The sequence below is a fragment of the Bombina bombina genome, chromosome 2 (assembly GCF_027579735.1).
Source record: "Bombina bombina isolate aBomBom1 chromosome 2, aBomBom1.pri, whole genome shotgun sequence".
Lineage (NCBI taxonomy): Eukaryota > Metazoa > Chordata > Amphibia > Anura > Bombinatoridae > Bombina > Bombina bombina.
Genome location: NC_069500.1, coordinates 370106782 through 370134006, shown reverse-complemented (window position 1 = coordinate 370134006; position 27225 = coordinate 370106782). Strand labels below are relative to the sequence as shown.

General features: G+C 41.1%; 1 protein-coding gene across 12 annotated transcripts in view; it reads left to right on the top strand.

Moving 5' to 3' along the window:
• The window catches only part of NCOR2 (nuclear receptor corepressor 2), a 1025928-nt gene that overhangs the window by 374850 nt on the left and 623853 nt on the right, over positions 1 to 27225 (top strand). For all 12 annotated transcript variants that reach the window (XM_053701833.1, XM_053701839.1, XM_053701838.1 and 9 more), the window contains exon 5: positions 24014 to 24193. In XM_053701833.1, the coding sequence (XP_053557808.1) occupies positions 24014 to 24193 (180 nt within the window). The remainder of the gene's footprint in view (positions 1 to 24013; positions 24194 to 27225) is intronic.

Genomic DNA, 27225 nt, shown 5'->3' with positions numbered 1-27225 from the left:
AGCAGCCGCACATCTTCAATAGCCGGTACCTTAGCCTCGTCCATATTGATCTTCGATGTGCAAGATTGATCAGAAAAATCAGGGCAATACTATTGCAGTCCAGAGTGCCCAGAGAACAGGGCTTGCACAAGAAACCAGGAATACATTTCAAGCAGTATGTGGACTGCGGAGATGGGCTATACACTTGTTCCATGTCCATAGGGTCCATCTCAATCGTATGCAGAACAGTATACAGCGGGGTTCCAGTTGGAGCTTTAGGTATACGCGTGGCAGAGGGTTCTACCGTAGGTTGCTGGTTCAGTTGCTTCACTTCACTCCGGAGAGAGTGAAGCTATTGGAGCGTAGAATCAAAGGACGGCATCAGAATTCTCACTACTGGTAGATAGTTATGTACCTTTTAGGCGAGCTGGACACAGGTACACTTTGTAGATCAGCAGTAGCAAGAATACTTTGCATAAAATAGAGGTAAGTCAGATTCATAAGCCAGAGAGGTTGGAAAACACAAGGTCCAAGGTTAAAACTCAGTAAAGTTCCTAGACTATCAATATGCCTTCCGAGGTAGAAGTGATTGTGTTTCTTCTGTCCACCACAGTTCCTGCACACCCTAAATGTCAAGGGATATGTGGATGACTGGAGATGTACGCTGCAAAAGTGGCTATTCTTGGAGGCTTTCAGCAGAGCCACGAAAACTTGCAGGCATCTTGGAGAGCCACCCACCGGAAGTCGACTTTAGTTGTATGTTTAAGTCTTTTGCAGGGGGTTACTATAAAGTTAAATGCAAGCAGTAGTTTTTTTTTGTTTTTTTTTTTAATAATAAAGGTCCGAACACATTAGCACGTTGTCTTTTTGCACTTTTTTGTCCTTTCAAGTGTATTGTTTACCAGTTCCTTTATTCCAGGACTTGACAAACACAAGCCAATGAGCTACTGGCTCCTAGAATTTTACCCTTGGCTCCTAACTTTTCAGGTTATTCTCCATATATCTTTATTGAAATACCACTGTTAAGCTTTTAAAAGTATGTATGGCTCCTAATATTATTAATGGCTCTCAAACAGATTTGTCCTTACTTTATCCTATATACAAAATCTGTCTCTGTCCACCATTAACCTAAGTTTGCCAACTATTTTGTTCTTACAGTTTAAAAGTTGTGTGTTTTTTTCTCTTTCATATAGGTAGTTAGAGTCCACGATTATTTCTCCTGGAAATTACTCTTCCTGACCACTAGGCGGAGGCATAGATTCCAAACCCCAAGAGCTCTATAACCCCTCCTTACTAGAAACTAGACTTGTCTTTGCCTCTGCTGGAGGTAGGTGAATAATGAAGGTGCTCCAGATGTTCTTTTGAGGCTCAATTTCCCCTCAGAGTGCTGCTGATTAACGGAGGGATGTATTTGGTGTGGCAGTGGCACAATTACACCTTATGTGAGTTAGTTACAAGTTTGCCACAGGTATCGTGGGGGCCTCTCCTTCAACTCCTGTTGAGTCATTGGTAAACTCCAATTCCATATCCTCTGCTGTTATGTTTCAGGACAGGTTTGTACTGGATTCCACTTTATCTTCTAGTAGATGGGTGCCTACGGGTAAGTACAATTTTTTTATATTTTATTCAGGAACTCATCTAAGCCTATTGAGCAATTTAGTTTGTATGATATTTCACTCTATAGCTTAGGGACAATATTTAATGTATATTTATATTTTGGCTCCTTTAAGGTTATAAGGCTCTATTCCTCTTTAAATTTTTTGCACGCATATTTTTGTGTTAGCAAGGCCTATTCTTTGTGCGGCTTGTTCGCTTTTGCCGTGCTTCTAGTCTATTTAATCATGTTGTTTACTCTTGTGTTCCTTTGCTGTTTTGAGCACACCATTAGCTAGTGCGCTCTGTTTTCCTGTGCGTTATTCATCTTTTTTTCTTCTTAAATTGAAAGAGTCCACAGCTGCATTAATTACTTTTGGGGAAAAAGAACCTGGCCACCAGGAGGAGGCAAAGACAACCCAGCCGAAACTTAAATACTCCTCCCACTTCCCTCATCCCCCAGTCATTCTTTGCCTTTCGGACCAGGAGGTTGGCAGAGAAGTGTCAGAATTTTTATTTTTTAATTTTAGTTTTTGTCTCTTATGGAGGGTTGTACTCTTCGGCATGGGACAGAAGTTTTAAGTAGTCCTGTCAGTCTCGCAAGGAGGGCTTGGATGAAAGTTAGAGTCCGGAGATGCAGGGAGTTTCTTTTTGCGAAACCATCCCGAATCATTAACAGCTGCTTACGCAATCGGCGTTGTCGAACTTTGCTAGACATGTGGGGATGAGGTAATCTCCTGATTGTCATCTGTTTGAGATCTTTCCCAGTTTTGTAAGTTAAGGGCTCCGTTTGGCTGGTCCTACGGGTAGGCCTGTGTCTTTTTGGGCGTTAATCTCCGGGTTGCCTTATATTTTATTTATATCCGATGGGATGTCTTTTATTTGTTTTTGTGTCCTTCTGGGATTGATACTCTTTATTACTTCTTCGGAAATTGTTTGGACATGTTAATCCTATGTTAAGAATGTCTGTTTTTTCCCCTATGAGGAAGAATTTATGCAGCTTGCCGGTTGGGACCCTAGGTGCAGGCTGGTCCTGTCGGGTTCGTTCAGTCTTGCGGCTGTTCAGACACGTGGCTCTGTTCTGCTCGACTGGTTTGGTAGAAGTGCCGAGTGTTCAGGTTATCATTGTTTTTCATGTTCAACTAAGCATTCGAGAGGACCTGTTGGTCCGTGAGGTGGGATGGATTGTTCAGTCCTTATAGCCTTCAGTCATAGATGACCGGGCAGGGGAGTTCTCCGCTGATTTTTCTTAGAGTTTTCCTCCCCCATGTGGTGGAGGGTTGGAGGGCTTAATGCCCCTTACCACAATTGAGCGGATTGGCCTTCATTTTTAGGCCTCTGGATTTGTCCTTTTGGGCATGATCAAGCAGCAGGATAGCTTTCTAGCTTGCGGATGGTTTGTTGTTTGAAACTAGTTGCAGATCTTAAAACCTTGCAGGTGTACACGTAAGCTGTTTATAGTGTATCTAGATGCAGCTCTTACTCTTTGACGTGTACTGGCTGTCTGGGTTATAAGAGACCTTTGGGTCCTCTTCCATTGTCTCCAGTTGAGTGGATCTCCTTTTAGGGATCTGTGTTTCGGGTGATGGTTGTTCCCTGCGAGGACTTTGTTTGTTTAGCTCTGGGTTTTCTGGAGCTGGGTAGGCTTAGTGCCTTTCTCTTCCTTGTGTCCTCTGCCTGTGCGGAGGTGATAAGGGAGACTAGTCCTTCTAGTAGGATTTTTTTACTTTGAGGTATCCCTTGGTTGTCCTGAGGCTCTGAGAAATTTCTTCATATGACTTCTAGCCTTGCTCCTTGAAACGTTAGACTTAAGCTAGGGGTGATTCCTTCCTTTAGTTGGGGCTTTTGAGTTCTTCTCGCTATCCGGATTCGCTGGATATGCATCCATACACTTGTGTCTGGCTTTTTGGCCAGTTGGGGTGTTTAGTTTTAGGGTAAGGTTTGCCTGAACTATTAGGTGGCCGGACCTGTTTTTCTCTCTGAGACTTCCGGTTGCTGAAGCTTTGCTTGGCCTTTTTCCTGACCCAGTTTTGGGTGGTTTTGAAATCTTGGATCTCAGGGCTGGTTGGGGTGTTCCAATGTAGGGCTATGTCCTTGCTCCATCTACCTAACCTGGTCATGGTTGGCCAGGTTTTCTGAGTATTTTTTACTCTTTGCCACGGAGTAGCCATGTTATCTGGTGGTTAGCTGTGTGGCTTGAGCCTCTAGGGTGATTGGTTCATACTCAGCTGCTGGCGTTGGATGTCCAATTTCTGGTGCGCCCTAGGGTTGCGTTCCCCTGGTCAGCTTGCCAGTGTTTCCGTGGATTCCCTGTTCTGCAGGCGAATGGGTTGGCTGTGCCTCTGCTCGGCAAGCTACTTGTAGGGGGGTCCTTTTCTAGGACATCTGTGTTGGGAATTTCTCTTCAAATTAGCTAGTGACTTCTGGCCTTGAGGACAATTGTTGCCCTTCCGGCATCATCCCTTTTCTTTAGGGGAGATTCTCCTCCCTATGGAGATAGAGTCCTTGCTCTGGCTCCAAGCAGACTTGTTGGGACTTTATTTGATAGATCTCTAGGTCTATGGCCTTGTTGTCTGTTTTCAGAGTCGGGTTGTGCTTGTACTCTGTGGGGATGGCTGTGCTATCCTTACGCTCGTTCCTGTACCTGTTTTGGGAATATTTTGTTCCCCTGTCTTGGATCCTTGAGGCTGGGTTGGTCCAGCTGGTTGTGGGTGTGCAGGTCAGGATGGCCGAGCGGTATACGTAACTGCGTTTGGTTCGCAGTCTCCTCTAGATGTGTGAGCTTTGTTTGGTTTATCCTATTAGCTTAGTCTGCTAGGGTATAGATTTTCCTTTTTAACTTGCTTCATTGATCAGAAAAGGGTTTACTCTTCCTTCAGGTTCTGAGGGTATACTCTTCTTCTCGGGGGGCCTCGATTGAGGTTTTGTGTTCCCCTTTTTGGGACCTGTGTGTAGGTCCCGCGACTTAGGTTGCCTGGAACGTGCCCTCTGTCTGGGGGTTGCTTTTGCGGTCTGTTTCTTGCTTGACTGCTTCTTCCTCGCAAGTACCCTCTGTGTCGTCCTGTTATGGACTCTTGTGTTCTCAAACTTGGGGTATTCACATGGGTGTATTACACACTTTTTCATGGTCCTATGCTTTGGTATTCTATGGTCAGACACTGGGAGGACTTTGCCTCTTCACTTGCATTCCGTGCTTGCGGGATGTTGGAGAGACGTCTGTTCTGTCTCTGTGCCCAGTCTTATCCCGCTTTTGCTTGGTATAGGCGTGGCCTCCTTTCTGTTTGGGCCCTTTGGGTCTCTGTGAGCTGTGCTCACTCGTGGAGGTGTTCTTTTTGTTTTAGGGGACCTTTTGGTTTCCTTGGTTCTCCTTTGCCTTATTCCCTTGGGGGTTTCGTCTGATGTCTCCATCATTTTTGAAGATGAGCAGTGGGGGACCGTTTGTTGTCTCTTGGAGGACTGTTGGCTCAGTCGAGTCCTTTTGCGGTCTCTGGTTTGGCTTCTGGACTAACTGCGAGTCAGTGTCATTGGGGCTTTTCCTTTTTTAAATTTTCTCGGCTTCGGACGAAGCGTTTTTTTTTATTGGGTAGAGGTTCAGACCTGGTGCCCTCAGTATGGGCCACCTATTGTATCCTCCCGTCTTGGCATTCAGTGTCCGCTATAGCTTGGGCATTGTTTTACCAAAAGTAATGAATGCAGCTGTGGACTCTTTCTATTTAAGAAGAAAAACATAAATTATGCTTACCTGATAATTTCCTTTTCTTCTGATGGAAAGAGTCTACAGCTCTCCACTCGTAATTATGAGGGGGCATCCTTATATTCTTCTGGCACCTTTCACCCTGATATTTCTTCTACTGTTCCTTGTTCGTCGGCAGAATGACTGGGGGATGAGGGGAGTGGGAGGAGTATTTAAGCCTTTGGCTGGGGTGTCTTTGCCTCCTCCTTGTGGCCAGGTTCTTTTTCCCCCAAAAGTAATGAATACAGCTGTGGACTCTTTCCATCAGAAAAGGAAATTATCAGGTAAGCATAATTTGTTTTTATGTTGGGTTAGCGCTCTGTGGCCTTGCTGTTTTTGGAGAGGGTACTGCTTTAGAAGCACTTTTCAGGGGGAATATAGCCTTATGGTTGTGTTTTCTATTTTGTTGTAGTTTTCACTTTTCATGGAGCCTTTTATGTTTGTCCCTGAAACTTTTTTAGAAGCTATCTCCACTGAACACTTTCCTATCAATGTGAAGTATGTATATTGCAAACTTGCTGATGTGTTGCCTCCAGCTCAGCTGTGTACATCTTGTTTAAATGTTATAAAGCATTCTAATTATTACTATTATTATTATTATACTTAATTTATGAAACGCCAACATAGTCTGCAGTGCTGTCCATGGATACAATTCATTTAGATAAAACAATGATAAAAAAAAACTTGTAGGAGACAGGACAAAAGTTACAAACACATACAGGAGGAATTGAGGGCCCTATTCCCGGGAACTTGACTAATGCTGGTTTTACTTGTAAAGGTATCTGCCCTCTTACTTTTTGTTCTACACAGGGGAGTTGTACATATTTGTTTCCTAGATTCAAGGATTTTGTATGTTCCACTGTATCTGAAATGCTATGCCACCTTTTAAGTAAGCATAAAAGGTCAGTTCATTATTTACCTTCTACTAGCCCTTAGCCTGTATTCGATAATGTTCAGGATCCTGGTTAAACTGATTTATCCTCAGAGGGTAAGTTATTATCTGATAATCAGGGGTCTGTTTCTGATCATGATTCTGATTTATCCTCTTCTAGGTATTATGTACTTTAGGTTTTCAGGATCCTAAGATATCTAAGGACAAGCTTGATATTTGGATTTGATTTTAAACCTACTGCTAAGTTTCCAGAGGTTTTTCCAATGCATAATGCTGTTTCTGAGACGGTTTCTAAGAACTGGTCTTAGCCTGCTGGCCATTTTAATACTACGGCTAGTTTTAAGAAAATGTATTCTTTGCCAGCCTCTAATGTTGAACTTTTGGAAACTGTTACTAAAGTGGATGGTGATATTTCTATCTTAGCTAGGTGCAGTACTATTCATTTGGAAGATAGTACTTCATTTAAGGATCATATGGATAGAAAATTAGAATCCATTTTTTTAAGCAGGTTTTCTTTTTAGGCCTGCAGTTAATGTTACTTGTGCAGTTGCTGCCTACTTTGTTGGGTTCGATAGTCTGAGCAGTTTTCGGAAGATAATTCTGCTAGTAAAGATTTTCTTATTCTTTTGGGTCTGTTGAAGTCTGCCAATTCTTATTTTGTGATGCAGTAGTTGATATAATTAAGACTAATTCTAAGAGTATGTCATTAGCAGTCCTGGTCTGCTGATATGTTTTTTTAAATGTAGACCTTTATCTATTTCTTTTCTTTGAAAAATGTTGTTTGGTTCTGGGTTAGATTCTGGGTTTTTGTTTCTTTTGTCAGAACAAGGAATAAATATCCTCTTCCTCCTTTCAGAAGCAATGATCTTCCTATTCAGCTTTAAAGCCAACAGATAAAAATACATTTTTTTTTTTTAAAAGCTTAGCACCAAGGTGTTAAAGCTCCTAAACGTTTTCGTTTCTTTTGTCAGAACAAGGAATACATATCCTCTTCCTCCTTTCAGAAGCAAGGATCTTCCAATTCAGCATGGAAGCCAACAGATCTAAACAGTCAAAGAAACCTACTCCCTCATCCAAGTCAGTGTGAATGTGCAGCCCCTGATCCAGATATTCTGGTAGGGGGCAGATTACACCTTTTTCAAGAGGCTTAGCTCCAGTCTGTTCCCTGGGTTCTGAATACTGTCTCTCAGGGTTACCGAATAGGTTTCAGGGTAAGGCACCCCAGAGGAAGGTTTCTTCTGTCTCATGTTCCAAATGCTCCTTTAAAAGTAAAGGCCTTATTTCAGTCTGGATCTGGAATCCGTTGGAGTCATTGTTCCAGTTCCAATTTTAGAAAAGGGTTCTTTTTTGTTTGTTTTCATTGTTGCAAAGAAGAATGGGATTTTCAGACGAGTTTTGGTTTTAAAAGCTTTTAACAAGTTTCTCAGGGTTCCTACTTTCAAGATGGAAACTGTTTGGACTTATGTGCAGCAAGGTCAGTTTGTCCACAATAGATTTAAAGTATGCCTATCTTCACGTTCCTATTCACAGGGATCATTATCAGTTTGCCTTCCTAGACAAGCATCCATTTGGTCTGGCGACTGCTCTAGGATTTTATTTCAGAAGTTTTGGGTGCTCTCTTGTCAGTGCCCAGGGTATTTCAGCTTTTCCTTACCTGGACAATATATTGGTACACACTCCATCTTTTAATTTAGCAGTATCTCACGCCAAAAGAATTTTGTTGTTTCTTCAGCAACATGGTTGGAAAATCAATTTTCCAATGAGTTCTCTTGTTCCCCACTCCAAAGTCAATTTTATGGGTGTTCAAATAGACACAGGGCTCTATTTAACAAGCTCCGTATGGAGCTTGATGGCCCCTGTTTCTGGCGAGTCTTCAGACTCACCAGAAACAGCAGTTATGAAGCAGCGGTCACAAAGACCGCTGCTCCATAACGCTGCTCCATAACCTGTCCGCCTGCTCTGAGCAGGCGGACAGACATCGCCATAATACAACCCGATCGAGTACGATCGGGTTGATTGACACCTCCCTGCTGGCGGCCCATTGGCCGCGAGTCTGCAGGGGGTGGCGTTGCACCAGCAGCTCTTGTAATGTATATTTTTTATAAATATACATTACACACGTTTTTAAGCTCAGTGCACCAAGTGTTTTTTTGCTTGTCATTAATCCAGGGCTTGACAAATTTAAGAAGCTAGATATATCCTAAAAGAAAAAAAAAGAAAAAATAAAGTAAATTAAAATGTTTGATTGGTTCCTCATTATGTCAATTACCTGATGTAATGTAAATTATAGAATAATTTCATGCTGTTTAGTGATGAGATTACGCGGTGGTGCAGTTTTATCATCTACGGGAAGCCTCTGTCTTGCTAAATAAATGTACACTGCAGAGTGATGCCCAGCCTGAAGTTTTCCTGTATATCTGGGGGGAAGGTAGCAGCTGCTATTCTTGGGGAGGTGTTAAACCTGCTCCCTCTCATTATTTTGCATGATGTATAATAACAAGAAGACTCGCGGTAATAAACAGTGGCTGTGGTTGTTAACAGTTTATGAAAACAAATGGCAGGGAAGTATATAATTATGGAGCAGGCAGTGACTGGAGTAATGAAGTAATGATGTTTGCTCTGCTGGCAGATTATTCAAAATCTGCAGATTTCCTGCTCACTCGGAAGCCTCCAGTTACAGATTTACACTTTTTTTCCCCTTTACTGGAGACCGGAGAACTTGTTTTCTTGCAATAAAAATGAGACCTATGTTAATGAGAAATCACAGTTTGTGTATATATAGAAATTACTGCAGAACTGCAAATGACCTGCACATAAAAACAAGGTTTTAAAAGTGTTTCTGTCAGGGCTTGACAAACACTTTAAGCCTACATCATGTTTTTACAAGGTGACCTATATTGGTGGCTGCTCAGGGGCAGGGCCCTCTACTCTAATTAAAAACCAAAAACAAATGGTTTTTATTCTACCATTGTGATTTTAAAGTAAATAAATTATATATATATATATATATATATATATATATATATATATTATCTAGGAGCCAGTTTTTGCAGCTAGTAAATGTTTGTAACACAAAAACGCACGTGTATAAAATACACAACAAAAATGTTTATATTGTTAGATCCTCTGAGCTGTGTGCTGGGTTTTGGAAAGGGAAATTTACTCCTGGGGTAGATTTATCATGCTGCCGATGCAGCTGTTTCGCAAACAAAAGTTAAGAAACAGCGGTCGTAAGACACCCTCTGCTAGTGCCTGATTGGCCGCAAATGTGCAGGGGACGGCATTGCATAAGCATTTCACCAGAAATGCTTGTGCAATGTTAGATGCTGTTGGCATTTAGCGATGTCGGGCATACAGATCCGACATCATGATAAATCTACCCCCACATCTCTCTTGCTGCCTTGTATTCAGCAGTCGAGCACTGATTGCAAATACACTGTCCCAATGCCTGTTATGGGGACACTGGCTCTGCCATGTACTGTCTGACAGCCCTGCACTTCTGCCTGTGTGTCTGATTTTGCTGAGAGCCACAACTCAGATGAACCATTCTCTATTCTGGGTTCCCATACGTGTGTGGAAACAAGAATTCTAACAAATCAGTTAAAAACAAAATAGGGATAATATAAGTTATTTAATCCCTGGTTTAAACTCAAAACAGAATCTTCAATAAAATGTTTAATTATGTTTAGTAAGAGAAAACAAACAAACCTGGAATATGTCTGTGTTTTGTTTTCCCACACTTCTCAAATATTGTATCCTGCAAGATCCTACACATTGGTTGCTTGATCTATATAGACATTCCTTTATACCTGACAGTGATTTGCCACATCAAGGAAGAAAAGATAAATTTACTCAAGAGGCTGTTCAACTGCAAAATAATTCAAATTGTACTACAAAAATGACTGAAATGCTTTTTAAATTGGTATTTAATCAGCAGATCTTTTGCAGTGTAGTAAAGGGCAAATTTTAGTCTTTGTATAGTACTATCATGTTGTAACGTACTTAACCTAGGAATAATACGATCTTATATTCCCTGCTGTAGCCAGTTATGAACTGGGTTTCGTGTCAGTACCGTGTATAGTGTCCTTTTAAGTATTAAATAAAAATAGCCTTTGGGGATATTGATATGATCAATTAACATACACATAGCATTAAGGGCCAGATTAGGAGTGCAGCGCAAAATTGTGCTTTCGCAAGCAAGATATTTGCACTCCACTCATAATACCAGCGCACGCAATTGTGTGCTGGTATTTGAAGTGTCCCGCAATGTGAATACGACCTCGTGTTCGCATTGCATGGAAGCCGTGCGCTTAATACAGCTTGCTTCCATAGGCTCCAATGGGAGCCTCTTTCTAATGCCGTGATACACGGCATGAGAACCTAGAGCAGGAAAGGGGTAGGTCACGCAGCGATGGGCAGCAGATATATATGAATATATACATATATGTGTATATACATATATTAACATATAACTATATATGTATATAAGCATATACATATATATTTATAGTCAAAACACAGTTCCCCATTGACCGCAATGTAAAGGCACTTTTCAGCGCCATTTTTTTTTTTAACACCCCACACCCGCCAACTTTAACCCCTAAAAACTGCTTTGTGCAATTTTGTTATTGAAAAAAAGCTACATTAAAAAACAACAACTTTATTTTGAGGCTAATTTGGGCACTTAATTGCTACCACAAGCTTACGGTAGCTATAACCAGCCACTTATAATGGCTGGTTATTTATTTTGCGCCCATAAAAGGGGCACGCACGATAAATTAGCTCTGCATTTGTAATCTGGCCCTTAATGGGTTAAATACGTTTCTTTTTTTTTTTTTTTTTTTTCTTTTTTTTTTTAAAGGATAGCTCAATTTTGTAGATGGGCTTAGCAGGCTGGTGATATCACAGAAAGTGCTATAGGGATAAGCACAGCAGGGTCCTTGTCAGAATGCAGCTGGTGTACAAGAACAACTGTCTTGGGTCTGCCAGCCCCCAGTGGGCAGCTTTCAGATGCAGGGCATTGGATTTCATTAGAGGGGGAAGTGTAGTTTGTTGGCAGTCTGCCACCGAGGCTTAAGTCCTTCTTCCCACATGGGAAGCATTTTAATAGCCTGAGATGGAAATGTCTATGTAGTGTGTGAACCCTTTCACTTCCAGGCAGCCCTAAAATGCTTAGATTCAAAAAGCAGGTCCAAGCATCATTTAATTGAAGAGGGCTATGAATCACTTTGAATATTTATTTTTCCTTTTAGCTTTCTTGGTATAAACAAATATCTTAAACACCATAGTGCTACAAAACGTGTAACTGTTCCCTACGGCTCCAGATAAGTTAATGTCTGTCCCCGTTACTAATGTATTTTTGTCACTTGACATTCATAGTTGTTAGTTGAGCCACAGCTGGTACAGAATCTTGGACCACCAGGGTGAAGGAAATTTTAGCAGCGACTTTTTTTTCTTCTTCAACGGAACAATCCTGGCTTTGCTTCAGAGCTTCCATGAAAGATCTTTTCTATTTCCGTTTGCATATATTTTTTTAAAATTATTTTTCCTATTTATAGCATTCTGTATAAACTGAGTAGAGAATGAACAGTCTCACTACTAAACCGGTCAGATTATATTTATTTAAACATATGCCATCCTTTTATTAAAGCAGGATTATTTATTTCAGGAACATTATTTAGTTCCCTGCAGGTTTATTTCAGCTGTACAGTTTTCCTATTTTTATCCCCCCCCCCCACCACCACTACAAATGTATGTAACATTTTAGAACAATGTCTACAATTCTTACCTTACTACAGGGAGTGCAGAATTATTAGGCAAGTTGTATTTTTGAGGATTAATTTTATTATTGAACAACAACCATGTTCTCAATGAACCCAAAAAACTCATTAATATCAAAGCTGAATAGTTTTGGAAGTAGTTTTTAGTTTGTTTTTAGTTATAGCTATTTTAGGGGGATATCTGTGTGTGCAGGTGACTATTACTGTGCATAATTATTAGGCAACTTAACAAAAAACAAATATATACCCATTTCAATTATTTATTTTTACCAGTGAAACCAATATAACATCTCAACATTCACAAATATACATTTCTGACATTCAAAAACAAAACAAAAACAAATCAGTGACCAATATAGCCACCTTTCTTTGCAAGGACACTCAAAAGCCTGCTATCCATGGATTCTGTCAGTGTTTTGATCTGTTCACCATTAACATTGCGTGCAGCAGCAACCACAGCCTCCCAGACACTGTTCAGAGAGGTGTACTGTTTTCCCTCCTTGTAAATCTCACATTTGATGATGGACCACAGGTTCTCAATGGGGTTCAGATCAGGTGAACAAGGAGGCCATGTCATTAGATTTTCTTCTTTTATACCCTTTCTTGCCAGCCACGCTGTGGAGTACTTGGACGCGTGTGATGGAGCATTGTCCTGCATGAAAATCATGTTTTTCTTGAAGGATGCAGACTTCTTCCTGTACCACTGCTTGAAGAAGGTGTCTTCCAGAAACTGGCAGTAGAACTGGGAGTTGAGCTTGACTCCATCCTCAACCCCGAAAAGGCCCCACAAGCTCATCTTTGATGATACCAGCCCAAACCAGTACTCCACCTCCACCTTGCTGGCGTCTGAGTCGGACTGGAGCACTCTGCCCTTTACCAATCCAGCCACGGGCCCATCCATCTGGCCCATCAAGACTCACTCTCATTTCATCAGTCCATAAAACCTTAGAAAAATCAGTCTTGAGATATTTCTTGGCCCAGTCTTGACGTTTCAGCTTGTGTGTCTTGTTCAGTGGTGGTCGTCTTTCAGCCTTTCTTACCTTGGCCATGTCTCTGAGTATTGCACACCTTGTGCTTTTGGGCACTCCAGTGATGTTGCAGCTCTGAAATATGGCCAAACTGGTGGCAAGTGGCATCTTGGCAGCTGCACGCTTGACTTTTCTCAGTTCATGGGCAGTTATTTTGCGCCTTGGTTTTTCCACACGCTTCTTGCGACCCTGTTGACTATTTTGAATGAAACGCTTGATTGTTAGATGATCACTCTTCAGAAGCTTTGCAATTTTAAGAGTGCTGCATCCCTCTGCAAGATATCTCACTATTTTTGACTTTTCTGAGCCTGTCAAGTCCTTCTTTTGACCCATTTTGCCAAAGGAAAGGAAGTTGCCTAATAATTATGCACACCTGATATAGGGTGTTGATGTCATTAGACCACACCCCTTCTCATTACAGAGATGCACATCACCTAATATGCTTAATTGGTAGTATGCTTTCGAGCCTATACAGCTTGGAGTAAGACAACATGCATAAAGAGGATGATGTGGTCAAAATACTAATTTGCCTAAAAATTCTGCACTCCCTGTATAGGAAGTGCTTCAATGAATCATGGTAATGTGGAATTGGCCATTTTACCACACCACAAACGTAGAATCCATCTTAAAGTTAGAGTACATTTGAGTGTTAGATCTGCAGGTACATGTGGAGTATCTGCGTATGCTTGACAGGTTATCAGAAAACCTAAAATAACATTTCTAAACATTTTTTTTTTTTGCAGGCATATTGCAAAAGTGTTTCTAAGTGAATGCTAAATGTATTGTGTGTAACAAACCACTTTCTCATTTAAAGGGATATGAAACCCCAACATTTTCTTTTGTGATTCAGACAGGGCATACTATTTTAAAAAAGGTTCCAATTTCTCCAGCATTGGTGTGTCCGGTCCACGGCGTCATCCATTACTTGTGGGAATATTCTCTTCCCCAACAGGAAATGGCAAAGAGCACAGCAAAAGCTGCCCATATAGCCCCTCCTCAGGCTCCGCCCCCCAGTCATTCTCTTTGCCGCTCTGAACAAGTAGCATCTCCACGGAGATGGTGAAGAGTATGTGGTGTTTAGTTGTAGTTTTTTATTCTGCTATCAAGAGTTTGTTATTTTAAAATAGTGCCGGTTTGTACTATTTACTCTAAAACAGAAAGGGATGAAGAGTTCTGTTTAAAAGAGGAGTATGATTTTAGCAGCAGTAACTAAAATCAATTGCTGTTCCCACGGAGGACTGTTGAGCCCAGAGAACTTCAGTTGGGGGGAACAGTTAGCAGACTTTTCTGCTCAAGGTATGACTAGTCCATTTTCTAACAAGACTGTGTAATGCTAGAAGACTGTCATTTTCCCTCTTGGGGATCGGTAAGCCATTTTCTTAACAGAATGAAGGCTTATTATGGGCTATACACTGGTTGACACTCTTGTGGGCTAAATCGATTACTTTATTTAAGTTTTTTATGAAATCTGAGGTGATTTATAAAACTTTTATTGTGGGGGAATGTTTTTAGGCGCCAAGCAGTTGTTTAGACACCTTTCCAGTCAGGAAGGGCCTTTCACTATAGTAGGCAGCGCCTCATTTTCGCGCCATAATTGCGCAGTTTCTTTTGGATGCAGTGCATGCAGCTGCATGTGAGAGGGTCTGGTGATCATTGAAAACGTTCCTGGAAGGCTTAATTTGGTATCGTATAACTCCTAAGGACAGGTGAAGTCGCAGCAAACGCTGTGGCTGGGACTGTAGTGGGTTTAAAAATTGTAATTTGATTAAACGGCTCCGGTTTCCTCATTTAAGGGGTTAAAAGCTTGAAATTTGCGGTGCAATACTTTTAAAGGGGTTTTACTCAAACCTGTTTGTAGTTCCCAAAAAAGAGGGAACTTTCAGACCAATTCTGGATTTAAAAATTCTAAACAAATTTCTCAGAGTTCCATCGTTCAAAATGGAAACCATTTGAACAATTTTACCTACAATCCAGGAGGGTCAATATATGACTACCGTGGATTTTAAAGGATGCGTACCTACATATTCCTATCCACAAAGATCATCATCAGTTCCTAAGGTTCGCCTTTCTGGACAAACATCAGTTCGTGGCTCTTCCATTCGGGTTAGCCACTGCTCCCAGAATTTTCACAAAGGTGCTAGGGTCCCTTCTGGCGGTTCTAAGACCAAGGGGCATTGCAGTGGCACCTTATCTAGACGACATTCTAATTCAAGCGTCGTCTCTTTCCAAGGCAAAGGCTCATACAGCCATTGTTCTAGCCTTTCTCAGATCTCACGGGTGGAAGGTGAACATAGAAAAGAGTTCCCTGTCTCCGTCAACAAGAGTTCCCTTTTTGGGAACAATAATAGATTCTTTAGAAATGAAGATCTTCCTGACAGAAGTCAGAAAGTCAAAGCTTCTAAACGCTTGTCAAGTTCTTCACTCTATTCTGCAGCCTTCCATAGCTCAGTGCATGGAAGTAGTAGGATTGATGGTTGCAGCAATGGACATAGTTCCTTTTAATCGAATTCATCTAAGACCATTACAACTGTGCATTCTCAATCAGTGGAATGGGGACTATGCAGACTTGTCTCCACAGATTCAAGTCACCAGATGACCAGAGACTCACTCCGTTGGTGGTTGACCCAGGATCACCTGTCTAAGGGAATGAGTTTCCGCAGACCAGAGTGGGTCATTGTCACGACCGACGCCAGTCTATTAGGCTGGGGCGCGGTCTGGGATTCCCTGAAAGCTCAGGGTCTATGGTCTCGGGAAGAGTCTCTAATCCCGATAAACATCCTGGAACTGAGAGCGATATTCAATGCTCTCCGGGCTTGGCCTCAACTAGCGAAGGCCGGATTCATAAGTTTCCAGTCAGACAACATGACGACTGTAGCTTACATCAACCATCAGGGAGGAACAAAGAGTTCCTTGGCGATGAGAGAGGTATCCAAGATCATCAAATGGGCGGAGGATCACTCCTGCCATCTATCTGCAATTCACATCCCAGGAGTAGACAACTGGGAGGCGGATTATCTGAGTCGTCAGACTTTCCATCCGGGGGAGTGGGAACTCCACCCCGGAGGTTTTTGCCCAGTTGACTCAATTATGGGGCATTCAAGACATGGATCTGATGGCGTCTCGTCAGAACTTCAAGGTTCCTTGCTACGGGTCCAGATCCAGGGATCCCAAGGCGACTCTAGTGGATGCATTAGTGGTGCCTTGGTCATTCAACCGAGCTTATGCGTTTCCACCGTTCCCTCTCCTTCCCAGGCTCGTAGCCAGGATCAAACAGGAGAAGGCCTCGGTGATGCAGGACTTGGTATGCAGACCTGGTGAATATGTCATCGGCTCCACCATGGAAGCTACCTTTGAGACAGGATCTTCTAGTACAAGGTCCATTCGAACATCCAAATCTAGTCTCTCTGCAGCTGACTGCTTGGAAATTGAACGCTTGATTTTATCCAAGCGTGGGTTTTCAAATTCAGTGATAGATACTCTGGTTCAAGCCAGAAAACCTGTGACTAGAAAGATTTACCATAAAATATGGAAAAAATATATCTGTTGGTGTGAATCCAAGGGATTCTCCTGGAGATTAAAATTCCTAAGATTCTCTCCTTTCTCCAAGAAGGTTGGGATAATGGGTTGTCAGCGAGTTCTCTAAAAGGACAGATTTCTGCTTTATCTGTCTTGTTACACAAACGACTGGCAGCTGTGCCAGATGTACAAGCTTTTGTACAGGCTTTGGTCAGAATCAAGCCTGTTTACAGACCCATGACTACTCCTTGGAGTCTAAATTTAGTTCTTCAAGGGGTTCCGTTTGAACCTTTACATTCCATAGATATCAAGTTACTATCTTGGAAAGTTCTGTTTTTGGTTGCTATTTCTTCTGCTAGAAGAGTTTCTGAATTATCTGCTTTGCAGTGTGATCCACCCTATCTGGTGTTCCATTCAGATATGGTCGTTTTGCGTACTAAGCCTGGTTTTCTTCCAAAAGTTGTTTCCAACAAGAATATTAACCAGGAAATAGTTGTTCCTTCTCTGTGTCCGAATCCAGTTTCAAAGAAGGAACGTTTGTTACACAATTTAGATGTAGTTCGTGCTTTAAAGTTTTATTTAGAAGCAACAAAGGATTTTAGACAAACCTCATCTTTGTTTGTCGTTTACTCTGGTAAGAGGAGAGGACAAAAAGCTACTGCTACCTCTCTTTCTTTCTGGCTGAAAAGTATTATCCGATTGGCTTATGAGACTGCTGGACGGCAGCCTCCTGAACGAATCACAGCTCACTCTACTAGGGCTGTGGCTTCCACATGGGCCTTCAAGAACGAGGCTTCTGTTGATCAGATATGTAAGGCAGCGACTTGGTCTTCTCTGCACACTTTTGCCAAATTCTACAAATTTGATACTTATGCTTCTTCGGAGGCTTTTTTTGGGAGAAAGGTTTTGCAAGCCGTGGTGCCTTCCGTTTAGGTAACCTGATTTGCTCCCTCCCTTCATCCGTGTCCTAAAGCTTTGGTATTGGTTCCCACAAGTAATGGATGACGCCGTGGACCGGAAACACCAATGTTGGAGAAAACAGAATTTATGCTTACCTGATAAATTACTTTCTCCAACAGTGTGTCCGGTCCACGGCCCGCCCTGGTTTTTTAATCAGGTTTGAAAAATTTCTTTCTCTATACACTACAATCACCACGGCACCCTATAGTTTCTCCTTTTTTTCTCCTAACCGTCGGTCGAATGACTGGGGGGCGGAGCCTGAGGAGGGGCTATATGGGCAGCTTTTGCTGTGCTCTTTGCCATTTCCTGTTGGGGAAGAGAATATTCCCACAAGTAATGGATGACGCCGTGGACCGGACACACCGTTGGAGAAAGTAATTTATCAGGTAAGCATAAATTCTGTTTTCTTCTATGATTAAATTTGCTTCATTGCCACGGTATTCTTTGTGGAAGAGGTACCTATGTAGGCGTCTGGCAAGAAATAGTGTTGCCATCTAGTGCTCTTGCAAATAGATAAGATTCCTGCAAAACTGCTGCCATATAGTGCTTCAGACACCTGCACGCTCCTGAGCTTACGTCCCTGCTTTTCAACAAAGTATATCAAGAGAGCACAGGAAATTTGATAATAGAAATAAATTAGAAAGTTTTTTAAATTGCATGCTCTATATGAATCATGATAGAACAAATGTGTGTCTCATGTCACTAAAGGTTAAAATTTGGAATGTACAATTTCCTCTTCTTGAAACATTAACTGTTTATAAGATATATTTTAAATATAATTCTCAGAATCTGTCTCCAACTTAAAATCCTTCTATATTTATTAACTTATATTCATGAAATTAACATCATTTTCTAAAGAATAAAAGTTTTTTGTTGCTGTTCATAGTAGCTACGTAACTACATTTAAAACACGCCACTCACTGTATCTACTGTCCAGCTACCTTTTGTAGGGGACAACATACACGACTCATCATTTATTAAATTGCAGGTAGACAACGTTCCCATCAAGGGAACCTGTCAGCCCATGTTTGGGAATGGCAAGGCAACATCTGATACCTGCATTTAACATTAAACAAGCTATTGCTTATGCAACCATGCTAACTGCTCTTGCACAACCAATTATGTGAGAGCATAGCTTGTCAATCATCCCGGATTTTCATTGTTATTTAACTACCTATGAGGTGGAGGGAAAGTTAGGAAGCAGTGGTCTCACAAGAGTTTAGACACTGCAGTCACAGCTTGATAAATGGAACTCTAATACTACAAAAGCCTCTGCATACTTAAAATGTATTAGGACAGTCCACAGCACCACAACTTGATTTGTGTCTTCTTTATTTTAACAGACAGAATACAAAGTGCAACGTTTCAGGGTTTCCCCCTTAATCCCATGATTTAGGGGGAGACCCTGAAACATTGCGCTTTATATTTTGTCTGTTAAAATAAAGAAGACATAAATCAAGTAGTAATGATGTGGACCGTCATTTGTGGATTATTTACATTAGGGATTTGGCAGTATCCCTGGTCTTCACGAGCACCTTGGAATACTCAGGATTGCTGTACTACTCTTTACACGTGGTTAAAATGTATTAGGAATTAAACTTTATCAGTGCATCAAATATTACTTATTAGAGTGCTCTAGTTAAAACACTAGTCAAGTTGAAGAAAGGACTTTGTATGTTGAAATGCTGCAGTATATTAGCCAGCCTATGTACAGGCGAGATGGTGTGATTGGGTTGCTGAGGAACAAGCAGAGGTAAATCCGGCCCAGGAAAGCCAAAGTAAAAATATGCACTTCAGTAAACTCAATACACTGGCATAATACTTTTTAGATAATCTTGAACAGCCATTATCTCTAGTGGTTCATAGGGAAAAACATGTACACAGTTAGTGGAATTCACTCTTGGAGAATTGTTATAACAATGATTGAGGGCCAAATGATAAAAAGTTCTTCAACTTGAAGAGAAATTATAGTGCAGACGTCACAGGGACTGATCTCAGTGAATTTTCTAAGAAAAAGGTAGGAACCTGTAAGTTCCAGAGAGATGAGAGCTGCCTCCCATATGAAGTAATGAATCTCTCTGGGATAGAGAATTTCACAGAGGAGAGTGAAGTTAACAGGAGATCATCAGTTTGCAGAAAATACAAATTAAACTGATTCATTTTCACTAAAATTTAACTTGCATTTGTTTATAGTTTACTTTTCATTACTTTTTTGTCACATAAGTGTATTGTGAATAAGCAAACTTCACCTGCATACAGCTGGCAAGATAAATCGGTTGGACCTGCAGGTATAAAATGCTTAGAGAATATAATGAGAGTTGTGGGAGGTTCGGACACATCCAGGGAACTCACCTGTCCCTCCCACTTTCTGAAACTGCCAGCCTCATTTTACATAGAACAAATATAAAGGTGATGCAGTTTTTAAAAGATACACAGAAATATACAAAATGCAATCCTAATTTGTTAAAGTAACACAAACTTTCAAAGCAAATCTGAATTTGTAAAATTACAATCCTAAATATACTGCTGTATACAGAATCTAAATGAATTAAAATGCAAAATAGAAAGTGAAAGTGTAATAAAACATAAAGCACTAACTCAGAAGTTTAAAATAATATAAAATACAAACACTAAGTGTAAATTAATTGTCATATCATGCAGTGGTATATTGCACTGGGCTTGTCTCTGCACCAGGAATTTAGGGAACACCCCTTAGAGAAGCATAGTAAAATCTGTCTTTCTATAATCTTGTGAGGGATCTTGCAGTGCGGGAGGATCATTTTAGATCATCTCATCTGAGCGGAAAGAGCTTTAGATCATCAAGGCCTTATTGATATACAGGTATTGAGAAACCAAAAACATGGTCATAACTGCCGAATAACATAAGTTCAACACGAACAATAAACTGGAGTTCCTCTTTCTCTAATAATTTCCACTCTATTCCAAAGGATAATAATAAAAAATGCTGTCAGGTGTTATATAACCAAAGACAAATGCATTTTAAATTAAGTCCCTGACATTTTAAGAAAGAGCAGCCACAGAATTCCACAGAAGCATGACACCACCTAAAATAATGTGAGGCTGTTGTAATCCTAAACAGACACACAGGGATTGTTAAACATGTCAGTTTAAACGTAATTGACTAACCAGAGGAAAAGTACAGTTATCAAGATATGTTGAGTAGAGTTTCATAAGTCAAGTCCTCAAGATCTAACAGTAGATATTTTGGATTGCCTTAGATGAGAACAAGATAGGTAACCACAATTACTGAGCAGCTGATTATATAACCAGTGGTTTTGCTTTATGGAAATGTGGTCTTGTGTTTTGGAAACCCCGAGGGTCATTTTTCATACATGTGGTATGTATGTATGTATGTGTGTGTTTTATATTTATATATATATATATATATATATTTATATATATATATATATATATATATATATATATTGTATGTCACAGATGACTCCGACTCATATAACTTATCTTTTCAAGAACATGTTTTTACTTGGGCTTTTGTCAAGAACTTCGGGTAAATCCTAGGATTACGTGGGTAATGCTAGGATTACCCAAGCGGCTGTGGGTAAAGCCCGATGTACTAAAATTCGGCTGTGGGTAAAGCCCGGTGTACTGTAATTCCCCCATCTACACATTTATTTATTTTTCCCCACGATTCTCTGGTATCCACCCCAAGTGAACCTTTTACAATGGAGGCTTTGCCCCCCTTGAACTCCCCAGGCGGAGGCAAAAAAGATTGTGAAGATGGGGGAAATACAGCGCATCGTATATATGTTTGATGCAGTGACTCGATTAGTCTGGGGGGATTTATGATCTTACATCGGGCTTTACCCACAGCTGCTTGGGTAATCCTAGCATTACCCAATATCTGACTATAACCGTAACATATACATATATATATATATATATATATATATATATATATATATATATATATATATATATATATATTCACATACACAAATACACACAGGGCTCAACATTTCTACTCGCCCTGGGCAAGTAGAAATTAAACTGGAATGAGTGTAGAGGGAGATAAATGCTGTCTATACAATGTGCCAAATGGAAACAACTGTATATATTTGTATTCATTGTATTAAAGGGATAAGAAAGTCAAAATTAAACTTGCATGATTCAGATAGAGCATGTCATTTTAAGACTTTTAAATTCAGTTCTATTTTCAAATGTGCTTCGTTCTCTTGGTATCCCTTGAAAGAATACGCACATATTCCACACTAGTGAGAGCTAGCTGCTGATTGGTGCCTGTGCACGTGTCTCTTGTGATTGGCTAACTAGATGTGTTCAGCTAGCTGCTAGTAGTGCAATGCTGTTCCTTCAGCAAAGGATAACAAGAGAATGAAGCAAATTTGGTAACAGAAGTAAACTGGAAAGTTGTTTAAAAATGTGTTATAGCTGAATCATGAAAGAAAACTTTAGGCTTTCCTGTCTTTTTAATTTAAAAGATAAATGTGAGATCCTTTGGATTATTTATTGGCAACAGTTATGTTTTAAATGTTTTAATGTCTAGTGTTGGATTTGTTTTACTCTTGTGCTGTGCTTTATTCTCTTATTGTTTTTTTATGTTGTAATTTTGTACTTTGGAAATGAAATGAAGGAAAAAAGAATTATTTTGTTATTGTTTAAAATTAAAAAAATTAACGAAATATGAAAAATGACTGCACAGCAAAGTGTTTCACAATGGCTAAACACATGCTAAAAGGGAGTGGGGTAGTGGGTGTGGGGTGGGCAGATGAGTGGGATTAGAGGTGGCGAGTGCCAAATGATTGTACTGATCTGAATAGGGTCCAAAAATGCAGCGTGTCTTAAGGATCAAGAGAAAGTCTATACTTTTAAACTAGATGTGTGTATCAGTTATAGTTCTCCCAACCCAAAAATCCTTACTTTTTTTTTTTACAGATCCTAATGCTTCTGGCTTCTGAATTAAATAGTGTTTCTGGAACAAAATCATAAGAACACAAACTTAGAGCGATTTTCATACTGCTAAATAAATATTCTCACAATAATACTGAGAACAAATGACAAGTTCTGTTAAAGCGACAGTCTACACCTTAGTCATCTTACCTTAGATTAAACTGCACATAGCCTCCTGCATCCCTTTCTATATCATGCAGCAGGAACCGGCTGCATATGGCATCCAATCACAAAAGGCTCACTAGTTGGATTCAACAGACTTGTCAATGCAATTCAGCAGAGTGCCTAGATGTAGCCCAGATTGTGATGTCGTCAGTGGGCGGAGCTTGGCAGCCATTTTAACGTAGCCAGAAACAATATTAATTTTAAAATAACTTGTTACCGTTCCTGCTGTATTATATAGAAAGGGCTGCAGGAGGCTATTTGCAGTATAATCTAAGGTAAGACTTTAAGATGACTAAGGTGTAGACTGTCTTGCTGATTGGTGGAAAAATTCATCCACCAATAAACAAGTGCTGTCCAGGGTTCTGAAACAAAAAAGGTTTGGCTTCTTAGCTTAGATGCCTTCTTTTTCAAATAAAGATAGCAAGAGAACGAAGAAAATTTGATAATAGGAGTAAATTAGAAAGTTGCTTAAAGGGAATGTCAATTTAGATGAATCTGTGCCCGGTTTTTAATAATCCTATTAAAAACGTGGGCACTTTAATTCATCAAAATGTACATTTCACTAGTTTTCTTCAAATACCTTTTAATCTTCATAGCCGCTCCAGTGCTTCCCCTGGTCGTCGGAAGCCTCTTATTACTTCAGAAATGACGAATACAGCTTCCTCCAATCACACTTGTCCCCCTCCCCCCGGGAATCTTGGCCTGAGGCAACGCCGTGATTGGAGGAAGCTGGATTCGTCATTTTGTGTACAAGATGCAATGTCAGTATATTCTGTTAACATATAGTTGGAGATATCCGCAAGTGTAGTCTCCAAACTGTTTTTGATTTCTTTAATTTTAAAATCATTTTCCATTCATCATTATGATTAGGAAGATGCACCTGGGCAGCACCAGTACAATTGCTTTGTTCTACTCTCTATCTTCACGTAAATGCAAGACAGATGGGACAGTACAGGAAGAGAAGCCTGTTAAATTCCTTTCTTTACTTTTTTATGTTACAGTACAATACACAATAAACATACAACTTTTTTTTACATTCTTATAGGTCTTACTGTATTTTTAGTAGTTTGATCTTGAGCGCTCTAAGGTTTAAATCGGATCATAAAGATGAATAGTTTCATATTGAATACTGAGTAACACACTTGGATTCCTGTTGCTGTTTATGTATTAGAAAATATTTTTATATATATTTTACACATTTATATAAAAAGTTAAAGCCTCTAAAAATATTTAGGTGCCAATCACATTTTTTTTTAAGGAGGGCTATGTGTAAATTCTAAAAAGTTACTATCCAGAATTAAAATTTAGGACCCTTTATTTTTCCCCAAAAGGATGTTTACCAGTGAGGCAATTCAGACTTATTACTATATTATTCTTTCTTCAATTGTTGAATGTTAAAATGCTCCTATTGTTTCTGCAGGATCGCAGTATGGGTGGGAAGCTAGAACCTGTCTCTCCATCTAGTCCGGCTCGTGTGGATGGAGATCTAGATCTGTTACCTTCCAGACTTTCCAAAGAGGAGTTGATTCAGAACATGGATCGGGTGGACCGTGAAATCACCATGGTAGAGCAACAGATCTCCAAGCTGAAGAAGAAACAGGTTTGTTTGTTTTTGCATGACCATTTTCCCCCCTGAAGTATACTTTGAAGAGAATCTAGATTTGATATTAGATGTTGAAACCCAACATTTTAACAACTTTCCTATTCACTTATATTAGCAGTTTTGCTTAATTGTCTTGGTATCTTTTATTGAAGGAGCAGCAATGCACTACAGGAAGCTAGCTGAACACATTTGTAAGCCAATGACAAGAGCATATATATGCAGCCACCAATCAGCAACTAGCTCCCAGCTCCTCAGCCTACCTAGGTATGCTTTTCAACTAATGATACCAAGAGAATGAAGCAAATTAGATAATAAAAGTAAATTGGAAAGGTGCTCTCTCTGAATCATGAATGAAAGAGTTTGTGTTTCATGTTCCTTTTAATCACAGTAATATCTTTCAAATGGGTGAAAATGTTACTTTAAATATGACATGGAATGCTAAAGGTTGCATGGTACCGATTACTAGTCAAATGGACACATCTATGAATAAACCATCAGATGGAAAACAAGTTGTAAGAGCTGGTGTATCCATTTCTAAATGTTGCAGGATTTTAGAATGTGTCGACCAGGATTTAGAATTTTGCTCCTTCCTCATCAAGACAAGTCATTAATTTCTCTCTGTTTGCAACCATTGATCTGCTTTACTAGTTGGCAACTTATTGCTGAAACTATCTTGGCAATACTGTCCCTACATCGTCCCCACTGGTAATGGGTTTAAACAGCTAATGGAAAGTAGATTTTCATTGACCTTAATATTGCTTGCATTAACTTGTAATCTTTTGATAGACAGTAGGAATTGTATGCATAAAAACTGAAGATTATGCAGTGTCTATGGACAATTTTAGAGGCAAACTAAAGAGAAATGTCTGTTTTAGAGGGGAGAGCAGTGTATAAAAAACAGACAATAAGGTGCATTACATGTAGACTTAAAAGGATATTAAAGTCAATTTTTTATATTCACAGAAGATGAATCACCACTGTCACTGATACCAGGCTGCAAGGGTTAAACCCCTACCCCCTATAACCTTCCCCCTGTTGTTATCTAGTCTAGGTGTGAAGTGTTTTTCTGTTAATTGTGTGAGTCATCCATTGTCCTTTTGTAAGTCAGGATGTGATTAGAATCTGTTTAACTAACCATTGTCTGATGTTTGTCTCATTGTATAATATTTGTTTCTATTTGTGTAGTAACTACCCCCATGTGTTGGAAATGTCTAAAAGCTGTGTTTTCTGTGCAATAAACCCCTACCCCCCTATATCCTCACCCCTGTTGTTATCTAGTCTAAAGCAGTTCTTGTTTCACCTGAATATGCTAGTCTGTCTAGTTATTTAGGTGAGCTCCAGCTAAAATCACTTTTCCTGGGCTACATAGCAGCCTGTTCAAGGCAGAGAAAGGATTCTCAGGCAGAGCTACCCAGCCTGGGTAGCTGGAGTCTGTCACAGGGTGGGACCCTGGGTACTGATGCTGTTGGGCATCAGGGGTGGCTACAGGCTGTGGTCACTTGCCAGCTACATAGCTGCAGTTGTCAGAGAGGAAGCAGGACCCGTTTGGCGGAGCTACCCAGTCGGGGTAGCCGGGGTATCCATCACATTGGTGGCAGCGATGGGATCTGCTTCTATCACACAGTTTCTGCCGACAGAGGAGACGTGCCACAGTAACCGGTAACTATGGGAACCAAGCTCCTAAGGAGAGCAGAGGAGGCACTGGCCCAGTTGGACGGTCCTAGTTCATATTGGGACATGCTGGCACAAAGGGACCTTGTCTGCCGACGACTCTGGAAGGAGGCTCTTCAACAAGAGCAGGGCTGTCGAGTAACAACCCTCTCCCCTGATGACGAAGATTACTGGCTCCAGTGGAAGTTCCGAGTACCTTGCCTGGAAGGACAGCCCCAGGTGGAATGGCTGTCTGAATTGGATAGACTGGTCCAGGAGGAGATAGTTCTGGATGACAGTTACAGGGCCCTCCGATGGTATGCTATGCAAGTGTGGCTATGGCTGGGTGATGGTGTCCCCACAGAGGGCTTTGGCTACTGCGGCCCTGGATTACTATTTGAACTAATGGCAGAGGACCCAGATTTTGGGAGTCGGGAGGAGTGGAGACTTAAGCACATTTGTGAGTACCGAGGGAGCCTGCTGAGTCTCTCAGGGGTACCCTGGCTGCAAGCCGATTTGGATTATATATGTGGCAAGGAATTGGAGATGGAACAGAGATACAAAAGACTGATAGATTGCGTTAAACAGCATGCCACAGAGCCTGCAGGGAGCTATGATACAGCAGTCTGGGAATCATGGAGGTTGGCCTTAGAGAATTGGCAACAGAGCATAAGCGACAACGAGCTGCTAGATACAGATCAGCAGCTGGGCCCCGAGCTTATAAACTTGGACAAGGGAGCCACCCCAGCAGAAGCGCTGGCAACAGGGCAGAGAGCCGCCGGCCCTGTAACAGCTCCAGGAAATAAGGGAGAGGAGGAAGTCGTCAATAACCCTCCTTAGCAGCAGAACCCCTTCCCGGGAGAGGAGACATTCGGTCTCTCTCCCCAGCGGCAGAGCCAGGAGCCGGGAGAGGAGACAGTGGGTCTCTCTCCCCAGAGGCAGAGCCATCCCCTGGGAGCGGAGGTAGTCGTCCTCCCTCCCCGTAAACAGAACCCCTTCCTGGGAGAGGAGACAGTCGGTCTCTCTCCCCAGCGGCAGAGCCAGGAGCCGGTAGAGGAGAAAGTCTGTCTCTCTCCCCAGCAGCAGAGCCATCCCCTGGGGGCGGAGGTAGTCATCCTCCCTCCCCGTAAACAGAATCCCTTCCCAGGAGAGGAGACAGTCGGTCTCTCTCCCCAGCGGCAGAGCCAGGAGCTGGGAGAGGAGACAGTCAGTCTCTCTCCCTAGCGGCAGAGCCATCCCCTGGGTGCGGAGGTAGTCGTCCTCCCTCCCCGTAAACAGAACTCCTTTCTGGGAGACAAGACAGTCGGTCTCTCTCCCCAGCGGCAGATCCATCTTTCGGGAGCGGAGGTAGTCGTCCTCCCTCCCCTTACAGTGAAGCC